This window comes from Urtica dioica, chromosome 1, assembly GCF_054948205.1.
Source record: "Urtica dioica subsp. dioica isolate 48M chromosome 1, U.dioica_male_clone48M_v1_H2, whole genome shotgun sequence".
NCBI lineage: Eukaryota > Viridiplantae > Streptophyta > Magnoliopsida > Rosales > Urticaceae > Urtica > Urtica dioica.
Window position 1 is genome coordinate 9,463,957 of NC_142756.1, and position 18,710 is coordinate 9,482,666.

Below are 18,710 nucleotides of genomic sequence, written 5' to 3' on the forward strand. Positions count from 1 at the left end.
CTTCTTGTCGTTTAATGGAATCACTCACCAAATTAAAACAAGGTACTCTAGCAAACTACCTATTTTGAAACGTCGTAATTGTAATCTAGCCAACATTTCAAATGTTTAGTAAACTAGTCATTGCCTTTTATTAACTTACCAAAAACATCATTTGCCACCTATTTCTTTTTGTTTCTTTAAAAAAAAAAAAACTAAAAAAAAAAATTTGAAAAAAATATCCTTCAAATCAGGTAACAACTTACCTAAAAGAAGAAATAAATTAATTAAACTGAGGAAACAAAATTAAAGAATAACTGCGAAGAAAATCCAATTATGAAATATAGACTATTAATTAACGAAAATTTACAGCAATTTACGAAAATTTACACCATAGAAACTAGCAAACCATAAACGTTAAAACATGAGAAGAAATCATTAACGAAAATATGCATCATAGAAACTGACCGACCATTGATGTTAATTAATGAAAATTTGCAAGAATTAACTGTACAAGCTTCAACAATAGGGGAAATCATGAAAAAAAAACATTGATTTTTTAAAATAATTACAACGCGTTGTCGTCGTCTCGACTTCATCGCCTAGAGTCCCGCAGATCTATGCCCGCTAGAGCGCCGCTATCCAGAACGGTGTTCGTCGGCGCGAAACGAGCATCGTCCTCCAAAAGTCATGGCGAGAAAATCAATGGCGACAATTGACAAGTCGATGACGATGGTGAGAATCGACGAAGACAATTAGTCCACGCGTTAGAGTGGACGCTCGCGCATTTCTTCGGGCCGTACGTCTAAGACCCAGCCGTTCAATCTCGTCCTCGTTCACGCCAAACTCACCACCACATCAACAATTGGTCTTAATGGCACCTTGCAGGTTAAAAAAAATAATAATAAAAAAAGTAGCCCAGATCTGGTTTTGTGGGGTGGCTGTGGAGAGAGAGAGAGAGAGAGAGAACGTGGATACTAGGAATTCAAAATATGGTAACTACCTGCTACAAAATAAGAACTTAACATGCCTGATAACGTATCCGTATTTATTAATAATTAATGAAAAAATAGTAAGTGCAAGTTATTATAAAGGATACGATTGGAATTTTAATTCAATGATTTACGTGACAACTCATCACTTTGGCTATTTACTTAAAAGTTTTTAAACGTGGACTATATTTCAAACGTGATGTTTCAAATGACTTAATAAGTTACAAATTTCATTAGAATAGGTTGAATTAGGCATATATATATTCCATTTAAATACTCCACCTTAATATTCTTGTCGAAATTTTTAAAAATTAAAAAAATAACTCAAATTCAAACGAGATGTAAGTTGAACTATTTTTTTAATATTTAAATAATAGATCATTATTTAGCTAGTTACAACAATTTTATCAGTAAAATAAAAATTATTGGCAATATAAATATCCAAACTCTTGTATCACTATTTTTTTCTACGGTAAAAATACCTAACGTTAATATATTTAAGATCATCATTAGTTTTAATTAGGTTAAAGACCACGCAGACTGTCAAAATTTAACAAAGCCAATTATCTAATAAATAAATAAGTTTTTGAAAGTTAACTGATGTATATAATGTTATTCAAATCTTTATAATAATAATAAAATCATTAATCAAAACACTTTCAACCTAAATTCTTAGTCTGATGAGACTAAGCTGAATCAAACCCAAAACAAACAAAATCAGAATAAATGGTGAATCGCTCGCTATGGAAAGATCGAAGCGGACCTGAAGAACCTCTTTCACGCCTACAACAACCTCGAGCAAGCAAACTATCAGTTGGAGAACAAATGGAAGTCTCCTCAGAGTGGATCCGCCTCGTCATCATCACATCAAGGCCGAGAAGGAAAGCGAAGCCGAGGTGAATGACTTGCTGTCTATAAAGTTGTGCATTTTATCCAGTTAAAATTAACTGATCGGTTAATCTACATTTTATCCGGTTAAAATTAATCGAGCGGATAATTTTAACTATTCGATTTGGTTAAAATTAATTAAGCGATTAATTTTAACTTGTTCGTGTTGGAATAGATATAGGATTAAGAAAAGATTATCGCTTCTAGCAAGAGCCGAATATAAAAATTTCTTTAAAAACACGTAAAACGATTTTACTACCTAGACAAAGTACATGAGCGTATAATTTAAAATTTAAAAACTACTATGAGTTTTCACTCGGTACCAACCTTGATTGAAGCTTGAGCGTTGAGAAGCTTTCGGAAAAGTTGAATCGCTCGTCTCCCCACTAAGCTTGTCTCCATCGAGTCTTCTTGAACCTGTGAGTAACCACGAGCGTTTCTACCACTAGAGTCTTTCGAGTTTGGTTAGGATTTAGTGTGTGGGCACTTTTAAACACTATTACTCAAGAACTTGTCTTTGAGCCAAAGAGTTAAAATAAAATGCTAGGTATAATGAGGACAAAGGTGCCAAAACAAAAGAACAAGGAGAGAGAGAGAGAGAGAGAGAGAGAGAGAGAGAGGCAAGGCTAGAGAGAGAAGCTCTCAAATCTCTAAAACTTGTGTGTTCAACATTATGAATGAGGTGTGGTATTTATAGGAAGAGTGATTGCCTTGAGGAGGTAGTTTCTTCTTTTCTATTGAATATCAAATATTCATGAGAAAAATCTTTATTTCACATTCCTATCAAAATACCAAAGTTGGAAGTAGTTTCCTATTTTCCTCATAGCCTTGGACGCCCAACATGGTGCTTCATGGAACAAATTTGTTTCCTCTAACTTCTTTTGACAAATATCTTCATACATCAATGCACAAAATCATTTCCCTTTCTCTCTTATAATGGTGGACGCTTTTGGAGCTTCTAGAACAAGCTTCTAGATGTTTCTTTATTTGTTCATGACAATATAATAAAAACCCATGTAGAATTTTCACATAAAATTCCATACAATGAAATTCAATCCTCAAGGCTCAAATTCCTAATGTTGGCCGAGTGGACTAGCTTCATTGTCATCATATGACAATGTCAAAAACTTATTTATTGACATTCATACCATTTTATGTCCTAATGGACAAAATTACCCTTTAGACAATTTTCGTAAAACTTGTCTAGTTCAACATTTGAACTTGTTTTGACTTAGCTTCTAGTTTAACCGATCCTACTCTAATGACTTGTGATAGTGACCTCATGGATCCAAATAAACAAAGCTTGAGCTAGCATACTTAGACTCAAAAGTTCACAAACTTTTTCCAAGTTCTAGCTTAATGTCAACTGACTCCACTTAAGAGCCGACACTGAAATATCTCGGTTCAAATGAATATATTTTCTACTCAAGAATTCTACTTAATTGTGATGAGTGGATCCATTGAATATTATCTATGTTTACCTTTCATGAATATCATCAACTAGATAGGATTTACAAAATTACCATTTTACCCTTCTAGTTGTTATTTCCTCAACTCATTTGTCGCTTGTGAATAAGTTAGAAATAATGTATTGACGAGGAGCTCAAGTCACATTGATTCATCCAAAAGAGTCATGACTCAATTTGGACACTGACCAGTTCATTTATTTATTCACATTCCAATGAATAAAGCATGAGGTGATATACATTGCATTTCAGCAATCTTGTACATGAATTTCATATCTATGAGATCTTCACAAAGTTGTTCATGACATCTTCACAACTTAGTACTTCACCAATAAGTCTTATCTATATCACATAGTGAATCTAGAACTCTGACTTTCTCAAATGAGAATAGGTAAGCTATGAAATGACACGTCTCATTTCTGGATTGAGGTATGCATGACGCAATTCATACATAGTAACTCTGAGACATAAAATGTTAAATGGTTTGTTCTTACAATGTCTCTAGAAGTGCACTGACCAATTCAGTATCTTCAGAAGACACATAAGAAGAATTATAGAGTCTCCAACTCTCTATGTCTCATAACCAGACATCATAGATTATCCTAACAATCATACTAAGATCAATAGCCCTTTGATCCTTAGATTGTGAATATGTTGTTTTAAGCAAACCATGAAGAGTTTGTTCATGCAAATCTATATTTGACTCTTCATTTGTTGTTAGGTTTGTTTAAGGACTAAAGACTAAGGTTTATCATAAAGCTTCAAAAAAACAAGGAAGAATGAATGAAAGTTTCAACTCTTTAGTAATCATTCAGCAGTTACAAGCAAGAGTCTTCGTAAGACTTTATTACATCAAATGTATATAAGTTATGACTACTACTCTTCTTGTGGGCACCAATACCAACAGTTCGGACGGCCATGGCAACCGAAGGGAATGATGAGGACATCACAAGCATCTAATGTGAAGAAAGGCAAATGAACTCATCCACAAATTTGGACGTTTTTCTTACTTGTTTTATAACCTCTAGCTTTTAATTTTCATTAGTTGGCGGTTTTATTTTCTGATTGGGGTTATTGTTATTTATTTTTGTGGTTATGTTTTTTTTTGTTCAATTGGTTTTATAGCCATTGAATTAGAGTATGTAAGGTTTGTGTCTAGAGGTTATTATCTAGACTATATATATAGGCTTGTAAGCTCAAGTATATGGGCATGTTGGAAGATATATGAAAAAAGTGTGTTTGTGTTTAGAGAGGATTAATTTCGTCTAGAACTTATCAAGAATCTGTGCTCAAAATTCTTGTAGTATTCGTCCGATTTATCGACGGGAATTCCGCAACCCATTGTGACATCATTCGATCCATCCTAATTCGAAGGTTTTGAGCACGAAAACTTCGTCTATATCCGAACATTTCGATAGACGGTCCGCTCAAATTTGAACTCCGACGAGTTCACATCAAATTCCTATGAGATTCAATATTATCTTCATTAATTGATACATAGTCTAAAATGAAAAAAAAAATTTAAAATTAATTACACACGTATTTCTCGTAGATCGTCGTAGTTTGTCAGAATCTGCCATGGCGAGAGAGAGAGAGAGAGAGAGAGAGAGAGAGAGAGAGGAAATTAGTTAAGTTTAAATGGTTTGAGGTGTATTTTTGTTTGAAATAGGAGCAAAAGTGCCTTTTGAGATGTTTCCTAATTAAGAGGCTGAATGATGATATTTCTCTAGTTATTAGGTCTACTTTTTTAATACTATTTCTCAATTTGAACATATTCTTTTGAAAAAGATTTGAGTTATTTATATATTTTTTTTTAAATTCTCCTAAATTTAGCTAGCAATTTTTTTAAGAAGAAACTAGATTTTTTTTTTTGTTATATAGGTGTATAGCCATTTGGTTATAGAGGTTTTGTTTTTAGCAAACATTTTGTTAATTTTCAGTAAGTAACCACACCCACTAATTAATAACTAATTAAAAGACCAAACAGACCTCAATAACTATCTCGCTCATTTTAAACTGAATAATAAAACATAATTACAAAGATTTGGTCATCATAACTGTCGCGCTATTCGAGGAAACAAATTAAAAGTCATTAATTTGTTAGCTCCTCAACCTAACCATAATCCCGAAACAAAAAACCAAAAAAAGAAAAAAAAATACCTAAAATTCCTCTGATTGTGGAACCACCTCCGTCGCCACCATCGCCATTCTCCAGAAGAAGAATGGAGAAATCACCACCGCCCACTCCCACGCCTCATCCTCCGCTCCTCAATAACAACAACAGTGTGGCGATTCTCGAACGAAATGTTTGCATTGGTTCGTCTTCGATGCCGAGAACGACGAGGTCGAGAATTTCTTCTGATCGAGCTTCATTGTTGTTCTTTATTTTACACATGATTTTTTTTGTTGTTCTTTATTTTACACATGATTTTTTTGGTTTTATTTTCCTCTTTCTTCTTCGTCTTCTGGATGTAAATTGGATTTGTAAATAAGAGTCATGTAAATTGATTCATTTATATGTAAATTGATGTCATGTTAATAAGAGAGTTATTTACAGGTTAAGAAAGGATAAAATTTGAATGTAAAATTGGATCAAGAAAGATACAGCCAAAATAAATAACAGATTTCCAGATTTACAGATTTTATTCCATAATTAATAGCCATAAAAATAGAAACAACTTAGCTAAAGTCAACGCAAATTCTCACGTCTAAAAACCCTAAAATACACATTAATAAATCTTTCCAAATCAGTAAGATTCAAAATTAAAAAAAAATTCTCTAATTATAATTAGTCAACGTAATAAATAAGGGTAAACATGTAAAATTATTTCAATTAATAAGCTGTCACGTAAGCAAGATGACTATTTACAGAAAATTAACGAAAGGTTGATTAAAACCAAATTGCTAATCTTAAAGATGACTACGTCGCCATTTTTTTTTTGGAGAAATTAGCATCTTTAGAAACATCTCTAAGAAACACTTTTAAAAATTAGCCATAATAATAATAGTTTTGCTAAATAAAACACCACGAAAAGTTACCCCGAGCTGATAGACACTAATAATATGCATCAAGAGATTCAAAACGACAGTGGATGCATTAACAAGCACCAACTAACAGACATACAAAAGCATTTACGCATTAAATAATATCACCTTATCAATATCAAACAGGTGTGTGTGACATGACAAGTAGTCTATAAAGTTTTAGATTTCAACCAAAAAAAAAAAGTCACTGAGCTTAGTGGGTAAATAGTTAGTCAGGGCCGGGTGTAGACAATAATAGTGCAGATGAAGTGGTACAATCAAACTGTTTATAAATAGTGAACTAACACTTCAATATATTTTGGAGGACTCGGATTCTGCTCTTCACAATTTTAATGGTGTGTGTGTCCTTTCGTTTTGTCAGTCTTGTTTCATGTCAGTATACAAAATTCACTCCTCTTTATTATAATTTCTTTCAAATAGCGAGACTGGCTTTTTTTTTTTTCAACGTCCTTAAATATTTGGTAGGACTATATTGCACCACCGTATAAGGGAGATTTTCCGAAGTGTTAATTGTAAGGGTTCCCAGCAGACCCTAGACCCCAGGGAGTGTTTCTACCAAGTCTTAATGATTATTTTAACGGTATAACGCTTTAATTATATTTTAATATTTGGTTATGAATTATAAACTATTGATAAATGAACATTGCACACGTTGGTCAGTCGAACACTGGGATATCATATTTCTGCATTATAATATTGAATTTAACTAATGAAAGTAGTAGTAAAAGTGTGGAGCAAATTACAAACTATATTATTTTTTCAAAAATAAAAGTAATTAACTTTTTTCTAAAAAAAAATACTACATCATATAGATACTCTTGATCTAGATCGTTTATGCTAATTGTAAAGAATAAAGTAATTCCAACTCAAAACTCTATCATATAATCCTCATATATATTTGAATTCGTATTTTTTATTTTCCTATCCTCATAATAATTCAACTATATATTGTTAAATAAAAAAATTATAAAGATTGAGTTGGAGATGTCTTAAATAATTTAAATTAATGTGAATATATATATTTTTAACTTCACATAATATAAACAATTATCTTAGAGTATCTCCAATGGATAACTATAAAACTCTATAAATACAGTTAGAATACTAAAAACTCTAAAATTTTATAAGTCTATATTTGGTGTCAAGATTACATCAAATATTTAAGCATTATTATAATCTATTTAATTTGTAATCCATGATTAAAAATACATATTTTAGTTAGTCTCAGTTTAATAATTATTTTTTAATTATTTAGAGCTTATTATTTCATTCAATACAACTTAAAATTTAGTATGCTAATTTTTTATATAATTTTTTTATTTTTATAGTAATTAATTTAATTAATAATATGTAATTTTTATATTCATGTTTTTTAATGGTGTATTATTTATACCCAAGAAAAATGAAGTACTATCTATGTAGTTTATTCATTTTTAATTTTTTATAATTAAATTTTAATAATTTATTATTAATTTATACTAAATATTACACATAATTAATAAATAAAATATAATTATATTATTATATATAATTAGTAACTAATGAAATGAAAAAATTTAATCTAAAATAATATTCTTAGAATATTCTCTTTCGTGTAAAGTTTGGTGTTGTACACCATTAGAGGAAAATAAAAATTTGATATATAAGATACGCTAAATTAAGTGTGAAACTTACACCAAATATGATGATGTTAGCATTGGAGATGCTCTTAAAAGCTATTAACGAAAGAGCTATCGTGTTGGAAATATTGTGTCTACAACTATCTGATCAAATAAATTGCACCCTTCTATTCGGGCTGATTTTGATGTCTCAAAATTAATTTGTTGGTGTCTTCTAAAGGTCCCCCAAATGAATTCATTTGATTGTCCTATAGTTCTTTTTAGGCAACAAAATTAAAAAGTCCTTAGATTGGAACAAGCACGAGTCTTGTGGCACTCATAGTCATAGAAGTTGTTCAGAGAATTCACATTACATACCCAATATGTTCCTAAGATAGTTCCAAAAGATGTTTTCTCGTGCAAGTGTAGTACCCTCTAAAAGAAAGTGGTCAAATCTCGATAAAATTGAAAAATATTTATAGGAATAACTTTTGCAGAAAAATGGAAAAGACCGTTCTTTTTAACCCCAACTATAGTAATGGAAAATTGAACGGTTGGTGCTCGAGTATATCCAATTTAATGCTAGAATATAGGGCTGTACAAAACCGAACCGAAAATCGGATAAAACCGATATCCAAACCGAACCGAAACCGAAATTCGGAGCCACGTCAGCTAACCGAAATTCGGATTCGGATAACCGATCCGGTTTACAAAACTGGACCGGATATCGGATTTGATTTTGGGAAAATCTGGATATCGGATATTTAACCGATTTTTTTTAATTAAAAATAAATATATATTAAAACAAATTTATGTCACTATTATTAACACATGATGGTCAAGTTGTCATAGAAGAACAAACTTCTCATATTTCAACTCATACTGCTACTATAACTTGATTATGTGATCTATAAAGATAACACACAAATTCAATTGTTGTATGGTTTATTATGATCATTAGGGTAGTAATTTTAATTTTATATTATGATATTTACATGTGCAGGTAGTTGGAGACGAGTGTCCTTTTGAATTTTATTTTTTTACTCAGTTTTAGATTATGTATTGTCATTTTGGAGCTTTATAAGAGTCGTTTGTACTCGTTTTTTGAATTTTTACAAACCGGATTTGGATTTTAGAAACTGGATATCCATTTTATAAAACTGGATATTAAACTGGATCTGAAATTTTACAAACTGGATAACCGAATTTTAAAAATTGGATACTGAACTGGATACTGGATTTAAGAAACCGGATAACCGAATATTCGGATAACCGAATTTCGGTTTTAGACTAAATTGGACCGGATACTGGACCGAGTTTTTAAAAACCGAAAATTCGGATTCGGATACTAAAATTGTCAAAAACCGAACCGAACCGATCCAGTTTCACCCCTACTAGAATACTAGTTTGTGTCAATTATAATTTTTTTTTTTTTTTTTTTTTTTATATATAACGAATCTCTCATATTTATATTTAGGATAAAATTTTCATAAAATCTGACATTTGCTAAACTTCACAATTTTATTTCTATATGTTGACATCGTTGCTTTAGTTTTCTATCCGTAAATATGACACTTCGAATTTATTTCACCAGCGTAGGGCGAAATGCAATACAACCCGTTCATTCGACCATTACGCATCAACGTATTACATCACAAAATTTCTAACTATGCTAGTTGCTAGGTTTATTTTTTTTTCTTTTCTTTGTCTTCACAATAAGGGGATTAGATACAGTCATACAAAGAATAATTTTGAATTTTTTTTTTTTACCAAAATCAACTATTAATTTCACATATACTATCAAACTTGTCATTAAATCTCATAAATTTGTCACATGATTTTGTTTTGTCAACGAAAAATTTGTCACGAAATCGAGTAATTATCAAGTTTAATAATTGATATGTGAAAACTGAAAACATCAACAAACGTCACCAAAAAAATAAAAAGAACAGATAGATTCTAGTGAATCTCTATCATCAGATTCTCTAAAACTACCCTATACTACTACACATCAACAATATTTATCTACATGTCTAGTTTCAAAATAATGACACACGCAACATAGAAACACGCTAAAAGGGCTTAACAATACAACCACTTACATTAAAATACGTGTTACAAATTTTTATAACACGCTAAAAAAACAAAACAAAAACATTCACATAATAAAAAAGTGCATTAGCAACACAGACGGACAAACAAAGAGCTTGTACTGTGAGGCCATGGAATCACCACCACCACCACTATGAACCATCAATGGCTTCTTCAGAGACCCATCCTTGTTGCTATCTCTCCCACAGATGACAGTGACGCCAATCTTGAGGCTAAAATCCTCGGAAGATCTCAAGCAACAGAGTCCAGGGTTGCCACTGAGATCAAGGTTCCTTCCAAGCCTGGCCAAGAAGCTTGACCCGAAAGGCACAATCCCGCTCAACGAATTCCCGCTCAGATTCAAATGGTATATATGTTGAAACCCACCAAGCCCGCTCGGAATCTCTCCGACCAAATTGTTGTTCTGCAGCGAAAGAGTCGTCAGATTCCTGAGCCGGGACAGACTCTCCGGGATATTCCCCGAGAACCCACACCCAGCCAGCCTCAGCTCTTGGAGCCTCGCCAAGTCTCCGAGCTGACGTGGCAGTGCCACGTCGGACATGGGATTCTCGTCCATGATCAAGCACTGGAGGCTCGCCAGGCCGCGGATGGTCTCCGGGAACTTCTCGCTTAGCCTGTTGTTGCTCAAGGCCATGAAAGTCAACTCGGTCAACTTTCCTATCGTGAATGGGATTCCTCCGGAGAGAGAGTTTGAGCTCAGGTCGATCTTTTGAAGCCGACCCAAATCGCCGATCGAGGACGGGATTTCTCCCGAGAGCTCGTTGTAGCTCAGGTCGAGACCGGCTAGGGCTTTGAGGCTTCCGAGGCTTTCCGAGAGGTTTCCGGTGAGCTTGTTGTAGCTGAGGTCCAGGTGGAGGAGAGAGGTTAGCTGGTAAAGCTCTTCCGGGATTGTTCCCGAGAGCTGGTTCTGCGAGAGTGTGAGGACTTTGAGGGATTTGAGGTGGGATATCTGAGGCGGGATTTGACCGGTGAGGGAAGGGTTTGACCGGAGGCTGAGCTGTTGGAGCGAAGAAGAAGAGGAAAACGACGCGTCGTTTCTCGCGGGGAGAGCGAGCGTCGTCTTCGCGGCCGTGGATGCGAAGCAGTTGAAGAAGAAGAGCGATTGGAGGTTTGGAAGGGAAAAGATTAGGGTTGGGAAGCGTGCCGTTTTCTTGCAAGTCGGGTTTGGCGGGTTTCCGAAGTCCAGCCTGCTGACGTGGAGCTCATTGTTGCTTTCTTTGCATTCCAGTCCCGGCCACGTGGAGCCAGGCTGGCAGGGGCTCGGGTACGAGGACCTCCATTGCTCGTCGGAGGAGATTGAGTCCATGATCTTGAAGAGCGTCTCGGCTTCGGAGTCTGGGAGCTTGGGCAGATCTTCGTCGTTTGTTGCATGGCTGAGAGGGATCAGAAGAAGTAAAACGACAAGGATGTGGGGAGAGAGTTTTTGTGGAGGACACGACATTATTGGTTTTGTGTTTTGTGTTGTGTCGAGAGACTCATCACTGGTCAGCAGTGTTTGTTAGGAGTGATATTGTGTTTGGTGTTTGGACTTGGATTGATGTTTGTTTGTTGTGTTGTTGTGAGTGATAGTGAAAGTCTCTCAAACTGATCATCATGTTGTGCATGCGTGAGAGAGAGAGAGGGAGAGAGATGTGATTGACGTGATCTTTGTTGGGGTATAGAAGAAAAGAGGGTAGAGATATATGATTATTGAGTCATTGAAAAATACTTTAAGAGGGAGTTTTTATCTATTTATTATTTGATGGACATGTTGTTGAGTGAGAGAGTAAGAGCGTGTGAGTGGGTGAAAAAAAAATAGAGTTGTTGGGGGGTTTTGGTGGATTGAGAGAGAGTGTCTCATTTTATTTTTCTCTGACAATATGTCTCTTTACTCTTTAGGCAGTTTTAATTATAAGTACTTTTTGAAATGTGAAGATTTAATCTCTATGCAGGGCTCTTTTTTTTTTTACAAGTAGTACGTTTGAGATGTGAAAAATCATATGCAGTAGAAGTAAACCAGCCAGAGGAAATCACATGCTGTTTTTCACTAAATGTTTTCATGATATTTTTTCAATAATGACTTGTTATTCTGTATACACAAAGAACTATAATTCTCTTTGAAAAACAATACTGCAGATTTACTATTATCAAAGCTAGATGAGTTGGCAGACGAGAATACATATATTTTGGTTTTAATTTGAAAAAAAAAAAATTATACATGGCATTATAACAATCCCACTCAAATTGTCATCACATTCTGATTCAAATGTCTTTTTATTGCTTACAGAAATTTGTCACATTATGTATCCCTTATTTATTAGTCCCCAAGAATGTTGCTTTGTTGAAAAGTCTGGTTTGTATTTTCATCGTAGCAACGATTGGGTAAAGACAACTTTATTAGGGTGAATAATATGAATGTGTTTTAATCCTTTTTTTCCCCTGAAATTTGAATTTTGAAGTCAAATTTATTAAACATCAATCAGCTAAGGAAGGGCATTTACGTCAATAAGCTTCACAAAAAATATAGTAATAATTTTAAGAGAAAATAATTTACTTCTTCTCTTGTCTCCCAAGTCCCAACCTAGGGAAAAAACAGCTGTTTTCTTGCGTTGAAAATTATGTTTTGAGTTTAAATATATGAACTATCACTGAAAATCATGGCATCAAAAGACGCTAATAAATAAATATATAAAGTACTATACAGGGAAAAAAAAGTTATCAAACTATTGGTACTTACTTGGTAACCAATAGATATATTGTCTAACTTATGGGTTTTGCTGAGATCATTATTGTCTCACACCCTCAAAATAAATTAAAAAAGGTTATCCAATTTTTTTTTTTATCAGAAAAAAGGTTATCCTATCCATTGATGCAACACTTATGCTGCTTATATATCGCACAATCCAAGACCGTTATATTTGTAACTAAAGGTAAGAATGATGTAAAACTGTTAATTATAGTCCAAGACTTAAAATATCGGCGATATCTCTTTATATATCGATGATATATCGATTTTTTTTAAATCTCGGTAAAATATCATAAATAATCATTACAATTTTATAAAATATCGTTTATATAGATATATCGTCGTTTTTTCAAATTATCACGATATCTTGGTAAGGTTTAAATAGATGTATATTGTCTAAAAAATTAAAAAATATCGACCGAACCTTACCAAAAGAAATTGACAGTGGCTTTGAAGTTCTTATATGATTTCGACGATAATCACCGTCGCGCCTTCATCTCCATGGAAAATCGCTGACCATGGAAGAAATATTATGCAATAACGACGATAATCAGTGATATATCGACAATGAACGCATGGTAAGCTTCGAAAATATGGTTTTGATGTTGTGGGAGCAGAGATCGTCTCCCCACGATCCAAGACGAACTGGATCGGACAAGGCCCAGAACAAGCTCGGCCCAAGGCAAGGGAAAGGCAACCCACGTCTACGGGCGGACACCGGCTGAGCCCAAGTAAGCAGAGCGACCCAAATCAAAAGCCCAAAGCCGATACACAATTCGTTCTCGAAGGATTATCCCGCCCAAAGAAGGTTCAAACTCCAATCATCCAAGGGAAGCGGTCAAAATCCCTTAAAAAGGGGACGAGCTCCGGGATCGACGAGACAAAGACCGACCTCGACCGTACACGTAGAGCAAGCTTGACGAAGAAGGAGGATGAAGGCGAGCTATAAATAGACCCTTCAGCTCCACCAACGAGAACCATGGAATTTTCTTCGAATTTCTCCAGATAACCTCATTTTGCATCAATTGTCTTACAATTTCCAATTCGATAAGGCTTCCGTTTTGTTTTCGCCAGTTCTCAATTTGATAAAGAAATAAGCTCTCTTTCGCATCTTATATTTTCGATTCATTCATAGTGTTTTGATCTCATTTTTCGATCTATTTCTTTATAACGGAATCCTGAGACCCCTTCCCTTGAATAAATATACGAATTTCATATTACTCCTATAATAATTGTTTTGATTGCTTGGATCGAGAAATCGGTTCAACAATTTGGCGCCGTCTGTGGGAAACTATCAGAATATCTAACTCCGAAGAAAACAGATTGAACCGATCTGAAGAATGTCTTCCAACAGCGAGCATGAAGTCCCCATTTCTGGAACCGATCCAGCAATGCGGGCTCTTCTGCTGAAATTGTTCGAAAGCACCACCGAATTCCAAAGATCCACCCGATCTCAGCTCGACAGCCTGACAGCGGGACAATCTTATCTTCAGGAGCAGCTCGACGCCGAGCGAGCTGCCTTGCTGAGCTTGGTGGGTCCAGTCTCCACGAGCGAACGCGGCAGTCGGTTCACTTCGCTTGGGAGACGCCTGGATTTCTCCGGGATTCAGATGACGCCCAACACGGCCGGGCCAAGCAACCCGGCCAGAATGAATCTGTCTAAAAATCAGGTCGAGCCCGACGCTGGGCAAACTCGACCGATCCAAGACGAGCTTCCACCCCCGCCCCCAGGAGGACCCCCCGCAGGTCTGAAATGGAGCTGATCAGTTCGCTGTCGAACCCCCAGGGGCCGACAACACAGCTTTCGACGCTTTCCGCCTGATGGTGGAAACGAAGTTCCGAGCTGTCGACTCCCGAATGCACTATGCCACAAGCTCAGCTTCCGAGATTGACTGCCTTATAGCAGACACTGGGCGAACTCCTTTCGCCCAGAATATCAGCCGGGTTAGAATTGGGGATGCTGGAAGGTTAGACTTCCCAAGTATTCCGGAACTTCTAACCCAAAATCATATATGACGGCCTTCTGCATCGCAATGGGTCGGGCATATTTGAGAGACGATGAAAAAGAGGCCGGGTACTGTCAGTTGTTTACTGAAAACCCATCAGGAACCGCCTTAGATTGGTTCTCCCGTCTCGAGGAAGGATCAATTAGCACTTTCCAACAGCTCTCGGCTGCCTTTCTGAAGCATTATTCTATGCTAGTAGAGGACGAGGCGACCATGGCTGATCTATGGAACACCCAACAAACTCGAGACGAAACCCTAAAGAATTTCATGATAAGGCTCAAAACTGTCATGTCAAAAACCCCTTGTGTCGAGGGCGAATCGGCCCTAAACGCCCTTAAAAACGGACTCTGGCATGAATCCAAGTTTCGAGAGGAAATGACGGTAAATATGCCATCCACCATCGAAGATGGGATTCATCGCGCTTCGAACTACGCAAAGGCCGAAGAGGAAATAACTTTCTTAGCAAAGAAACATAACCCGAAAAGAATTCCATCAGTAACGCCCGTTTCGGCCACTACAAAGTCACGGGGTGCTAGACCATTTCGAAGCAACGAATGGAAGAAGCCTCAAGGCGCTCCAGATCATATTTATAACGTGAACGACGAGGGCGCCTCGGAAGAGGGCAGCTCAAAATGGCCCCGTGACAAGAAGAAATACTGTGATTTCCACAAGAGCTACGAACACGATACTCTGGATTGTGTCATAGCTAGAAAGGTTCTTATTGAAAAATATAAGAATGGAAAATTGAAGAACATCGATCTGGGTCCACCACCCCAGAAAAAAAGAGTATAACAATGCAAAACCACGAGGAAATCCCTCTCCAAAAAGAGGGAGATCCAAGGAAGATGACAATAACGCACCCCAGGCAAAACTAAGAATCTACTACATCATGTGAGGTTCAAAGTTTTGCAAAGAAAGTATCAACTCTATAAACGCCCACCAACGCCAACTTAAAGGTGCACCAAGATCCCCCAAATTTTGAGAAAAAATCGATACCATGATCTCTTTTAGTGAAAACGATACCCAAAGGCTGCATGGACCCCACGACGACGCTCTAATCATTGAGCTAGAAGTAGGCAACTGCATAATAGCCAGAATCTTAATCGATGGCGGAAGTTTGGTAGATGTCATATTCAAGACCACCTTGGATAAGATGAATATCAAAGAAGCCGAAATCAAGCACAGACTCAACCAGCTATCCGAATTCAACAGCGAAATAACCCTATCCCTAGGTGTCATCAAACTCCCCGTACGAGCCGGGGACGTAAATTGCATGGTCGAATTCACTGTACTCGACTGCCCCTCTCCATTCAATATAATCCTTGGGAGACCATGGATACACGGAATGAAGGGAGTACCCTCAACATACCACCGATGCGTACGTTTTTTGACCCCTAACGGAATCCAGGAAATCAGGGGAAGTCAAGAGGCTTCCCGAATCTTTTATATGAGCAATCACAAGATGATCGTTGAAAAGATCAAGTCAGAAGAAAATAAACCTGAAGAACCCTCCGACAACGAAGCCAACGAAAGACAATAGCAATTAATGACTATCGGAAGCGGAACCACAGACCCGATTCTAAAGAAAGAAAAATTAGAAGAAAGAGACGAACCATGCATAGAAATGGTAACACAAAATTAAAATTGATGGAACCGATCCTGAACGATGCGTAGGCATAGAAGCTTAAATGGAAGGAAACATCTACCGAGAGTTGATCGTTTTCCTGAAAAAGAACAAGAAAACCTTTGCATGGACCACAGAGGACATTGTGGGAGTAAATATCTCTCCCCTTTATCTAGCGAACTGGATCGACCAGGCCCACAGCGAGCTCGGTCCAAAAGGAAAGATAATCGTCAGATCGGCCCAAAGCCCAGTTCGGCCTAATAAGCCCAGAACGGTCCAAGACATTATTCCGGATGGAAATCAGACTCGACCCGGGCCCATAGACGTTCCCAGACGGTCCCGCCAAGGAATTAGAAGTTCGAAGTCATCAAAGAAACGGTCAAATCGCCTAGAAGAGTGGAGATGAGCGCAAGAATGAAGGATCGAAGACCAGTTCTGCACGTACACGTGCATCGATCTGAAGATGAAGGAAAGTCGGCAAAGTAGCTATAAAAGCTCATTCCATCCTCGTTGAGAGGGACGGATTTTTGAAGAGAGAGAGATTGCGATATTTTTTTTCTGAAGCTTATTATCTGTTCATTTCCATTCGAATTTTTCTTGTTCTGATAGAGCTTTATTTGATTATCAATAAAAAAAGGAACATCTTTTCGCCCTATTTATTTTGCTATTTATATCGTTTATTATTTTCTTTCGGATTCTAGTCTCTTCTTCATAAACGGATTCTGAGACCCTATATTCATATAAATAAATATACTAGATAAATCGAAATAATCCAGTGTAGATTGTTGAGTAGAGAAATCGGTTCAACAATTTGGCGCCGTCTGTGGGAAGCTTACCAGAAACCTAACGCCGAAGAACACAGATCGGATCTGAGAGAATGTCTTCTAACAGCGAGCACGAGATCCCGATCTCCGGAGCTGATCCAGAGACACGGGCTCTTCTGCAAAAACTCGTTGAAACCACCGCCGAATTCCAGAGATCAACCCGATCCCAGCTCCATAGCTTGACAGCTGCACAATCTTCGCTTCAAGAGCAGCTCGACGCTGAGCGAGCTATCCTGCTGAGTTCGACCGATCCGCCTACCATAAACGAACGAAGGTTCGCCCCGCCCGGGAGGCGGTTAAGCTTCTCTGGGATCCACATGTCACCCGACACGGCCGGCCCTAGCAATACGGCCGGGATGGGTCAGTTTGATGGACAGGTCGAAGCCAGTGTTTGGCGAGTTCGACCGACTCAAGGCGACCTACCACCCCCACCTCCAGGAGGCCCTCCTCCTGGATATGTTCCCCAGGTCATCAATTTCCCCCGCGAGGGAGAAGTTCATGAGGAACCGAATCATTTCGAGCCGATAGCTCGCCCGAACTAAGGAAACCATCAGAGAGGAGAAATCCGAACTGGGGGAGAACAGTTCGCCGAAGGAAACCCTCAGAGAGGAGAAATCCGAACTGGGGGAGAACAGTTCGCCGAAGGAAACCCTCAGAGAGGAGAAATCCGAACTGGGGGAGAACAGTTCGCCGAAGGAAACCCTCAGAGAGGAGAAATCCGAACTGGGGGAGAGCAGTTCGCCGAAGGAAACCCTCAGAGAAGAGAAATCCGAACTGGGGGAGAACAGTTCGCCGAAGGAAACCCTCAGAGAGGAGAAATTCAAACTGGGGGAGAGCAGTTCGCCGAAGGAAACCCGAGGGAGGATCACCCCGCGCTCAATGCTTTCCGCCAGTTGGTGGAGGAGAAGTTCCGGGCTGTCGATTCCCGAATGCACTATGCCACGAGTTCGGCCCCTGAGATCGACCGATTGGTGGCAGACACCGGTCGAACTCCTTTTGCTCCGTGCATCACCCAGGTCAGGATTGGGGACACCGGGAAAGTCAGGCTCCCCAAGTATTCCGGTACTTCCAACCCAAAAACCTACGTAACAGCCTTTCGCATCGCGATGGGGCGAGCATGTCTGCGAGATAACGAGCGAGAAGCAGGGTTTTGCCAGCTATTCGCCGAAAATCTATCAAGAAGTGCCCTAGATTGGTTTTCCCGACTGGAGGAAGGATCCATAAGTTCTTTTCAACAGCTGTCGGCCGCGTTCATCAAACACTACTCAATGCTGGTGGAAGATGATGCGATCATGGCGGATCTATGGAACACTCAACAGGCCAGAGACGAGACCTTGAAAAGCTTCATGACAAGGTTCAAAACCGTCATGTCAAAAATCCCTTCCGTAGAGGGAGAGTCGGCTCTGAACGCTCTAAAAAATGGACTATGGCACGAGTCCAGATTCTGAGAAGAA

General features: G+C 37.6%; 2 protein-coding genes across 2 annotated transcripts; one reads left to right on the forward strand and one right to left on the reverse strand.

Annotated features, from left to right (window-relative positions):
• Positions 1 to 9,833: 9,833 nt before the first annotated feature.
• RLP29 (receptor like protein 29) lies at positions 9,834 to 11,592 on the reverse strand. The gene has a single exon (XM_089626543.1). It carries the CDS (start codon positions 11,516 to 11,518, stop codon positions 10,124 to 10,126), a length of 1,395 nt encoding a protein of 464 aa, XP_089482669.1. The 5' UTR covers positions 11,519 to 11,592; the 3' UTR covers positions 9,834 to 10,123.
• A 3,222-nt stretch (positions 11,593 to 14,814) lies between these two features.
• Positions 14,815 to 15,600, forward strand: LOC149407072 (uncharacterized). The gene has a single exon (XM_089618481.1). The coding sequence runs from the start codon at positions 14,815 to 14,817 to the stop codon at positions 15,598 to 15,600; it is 786 nt and encodes a 261-aa protein (XP_089474607.1).
• Positions 15,601 to 18,710: the final 3,110 nt, after the last annotated feature.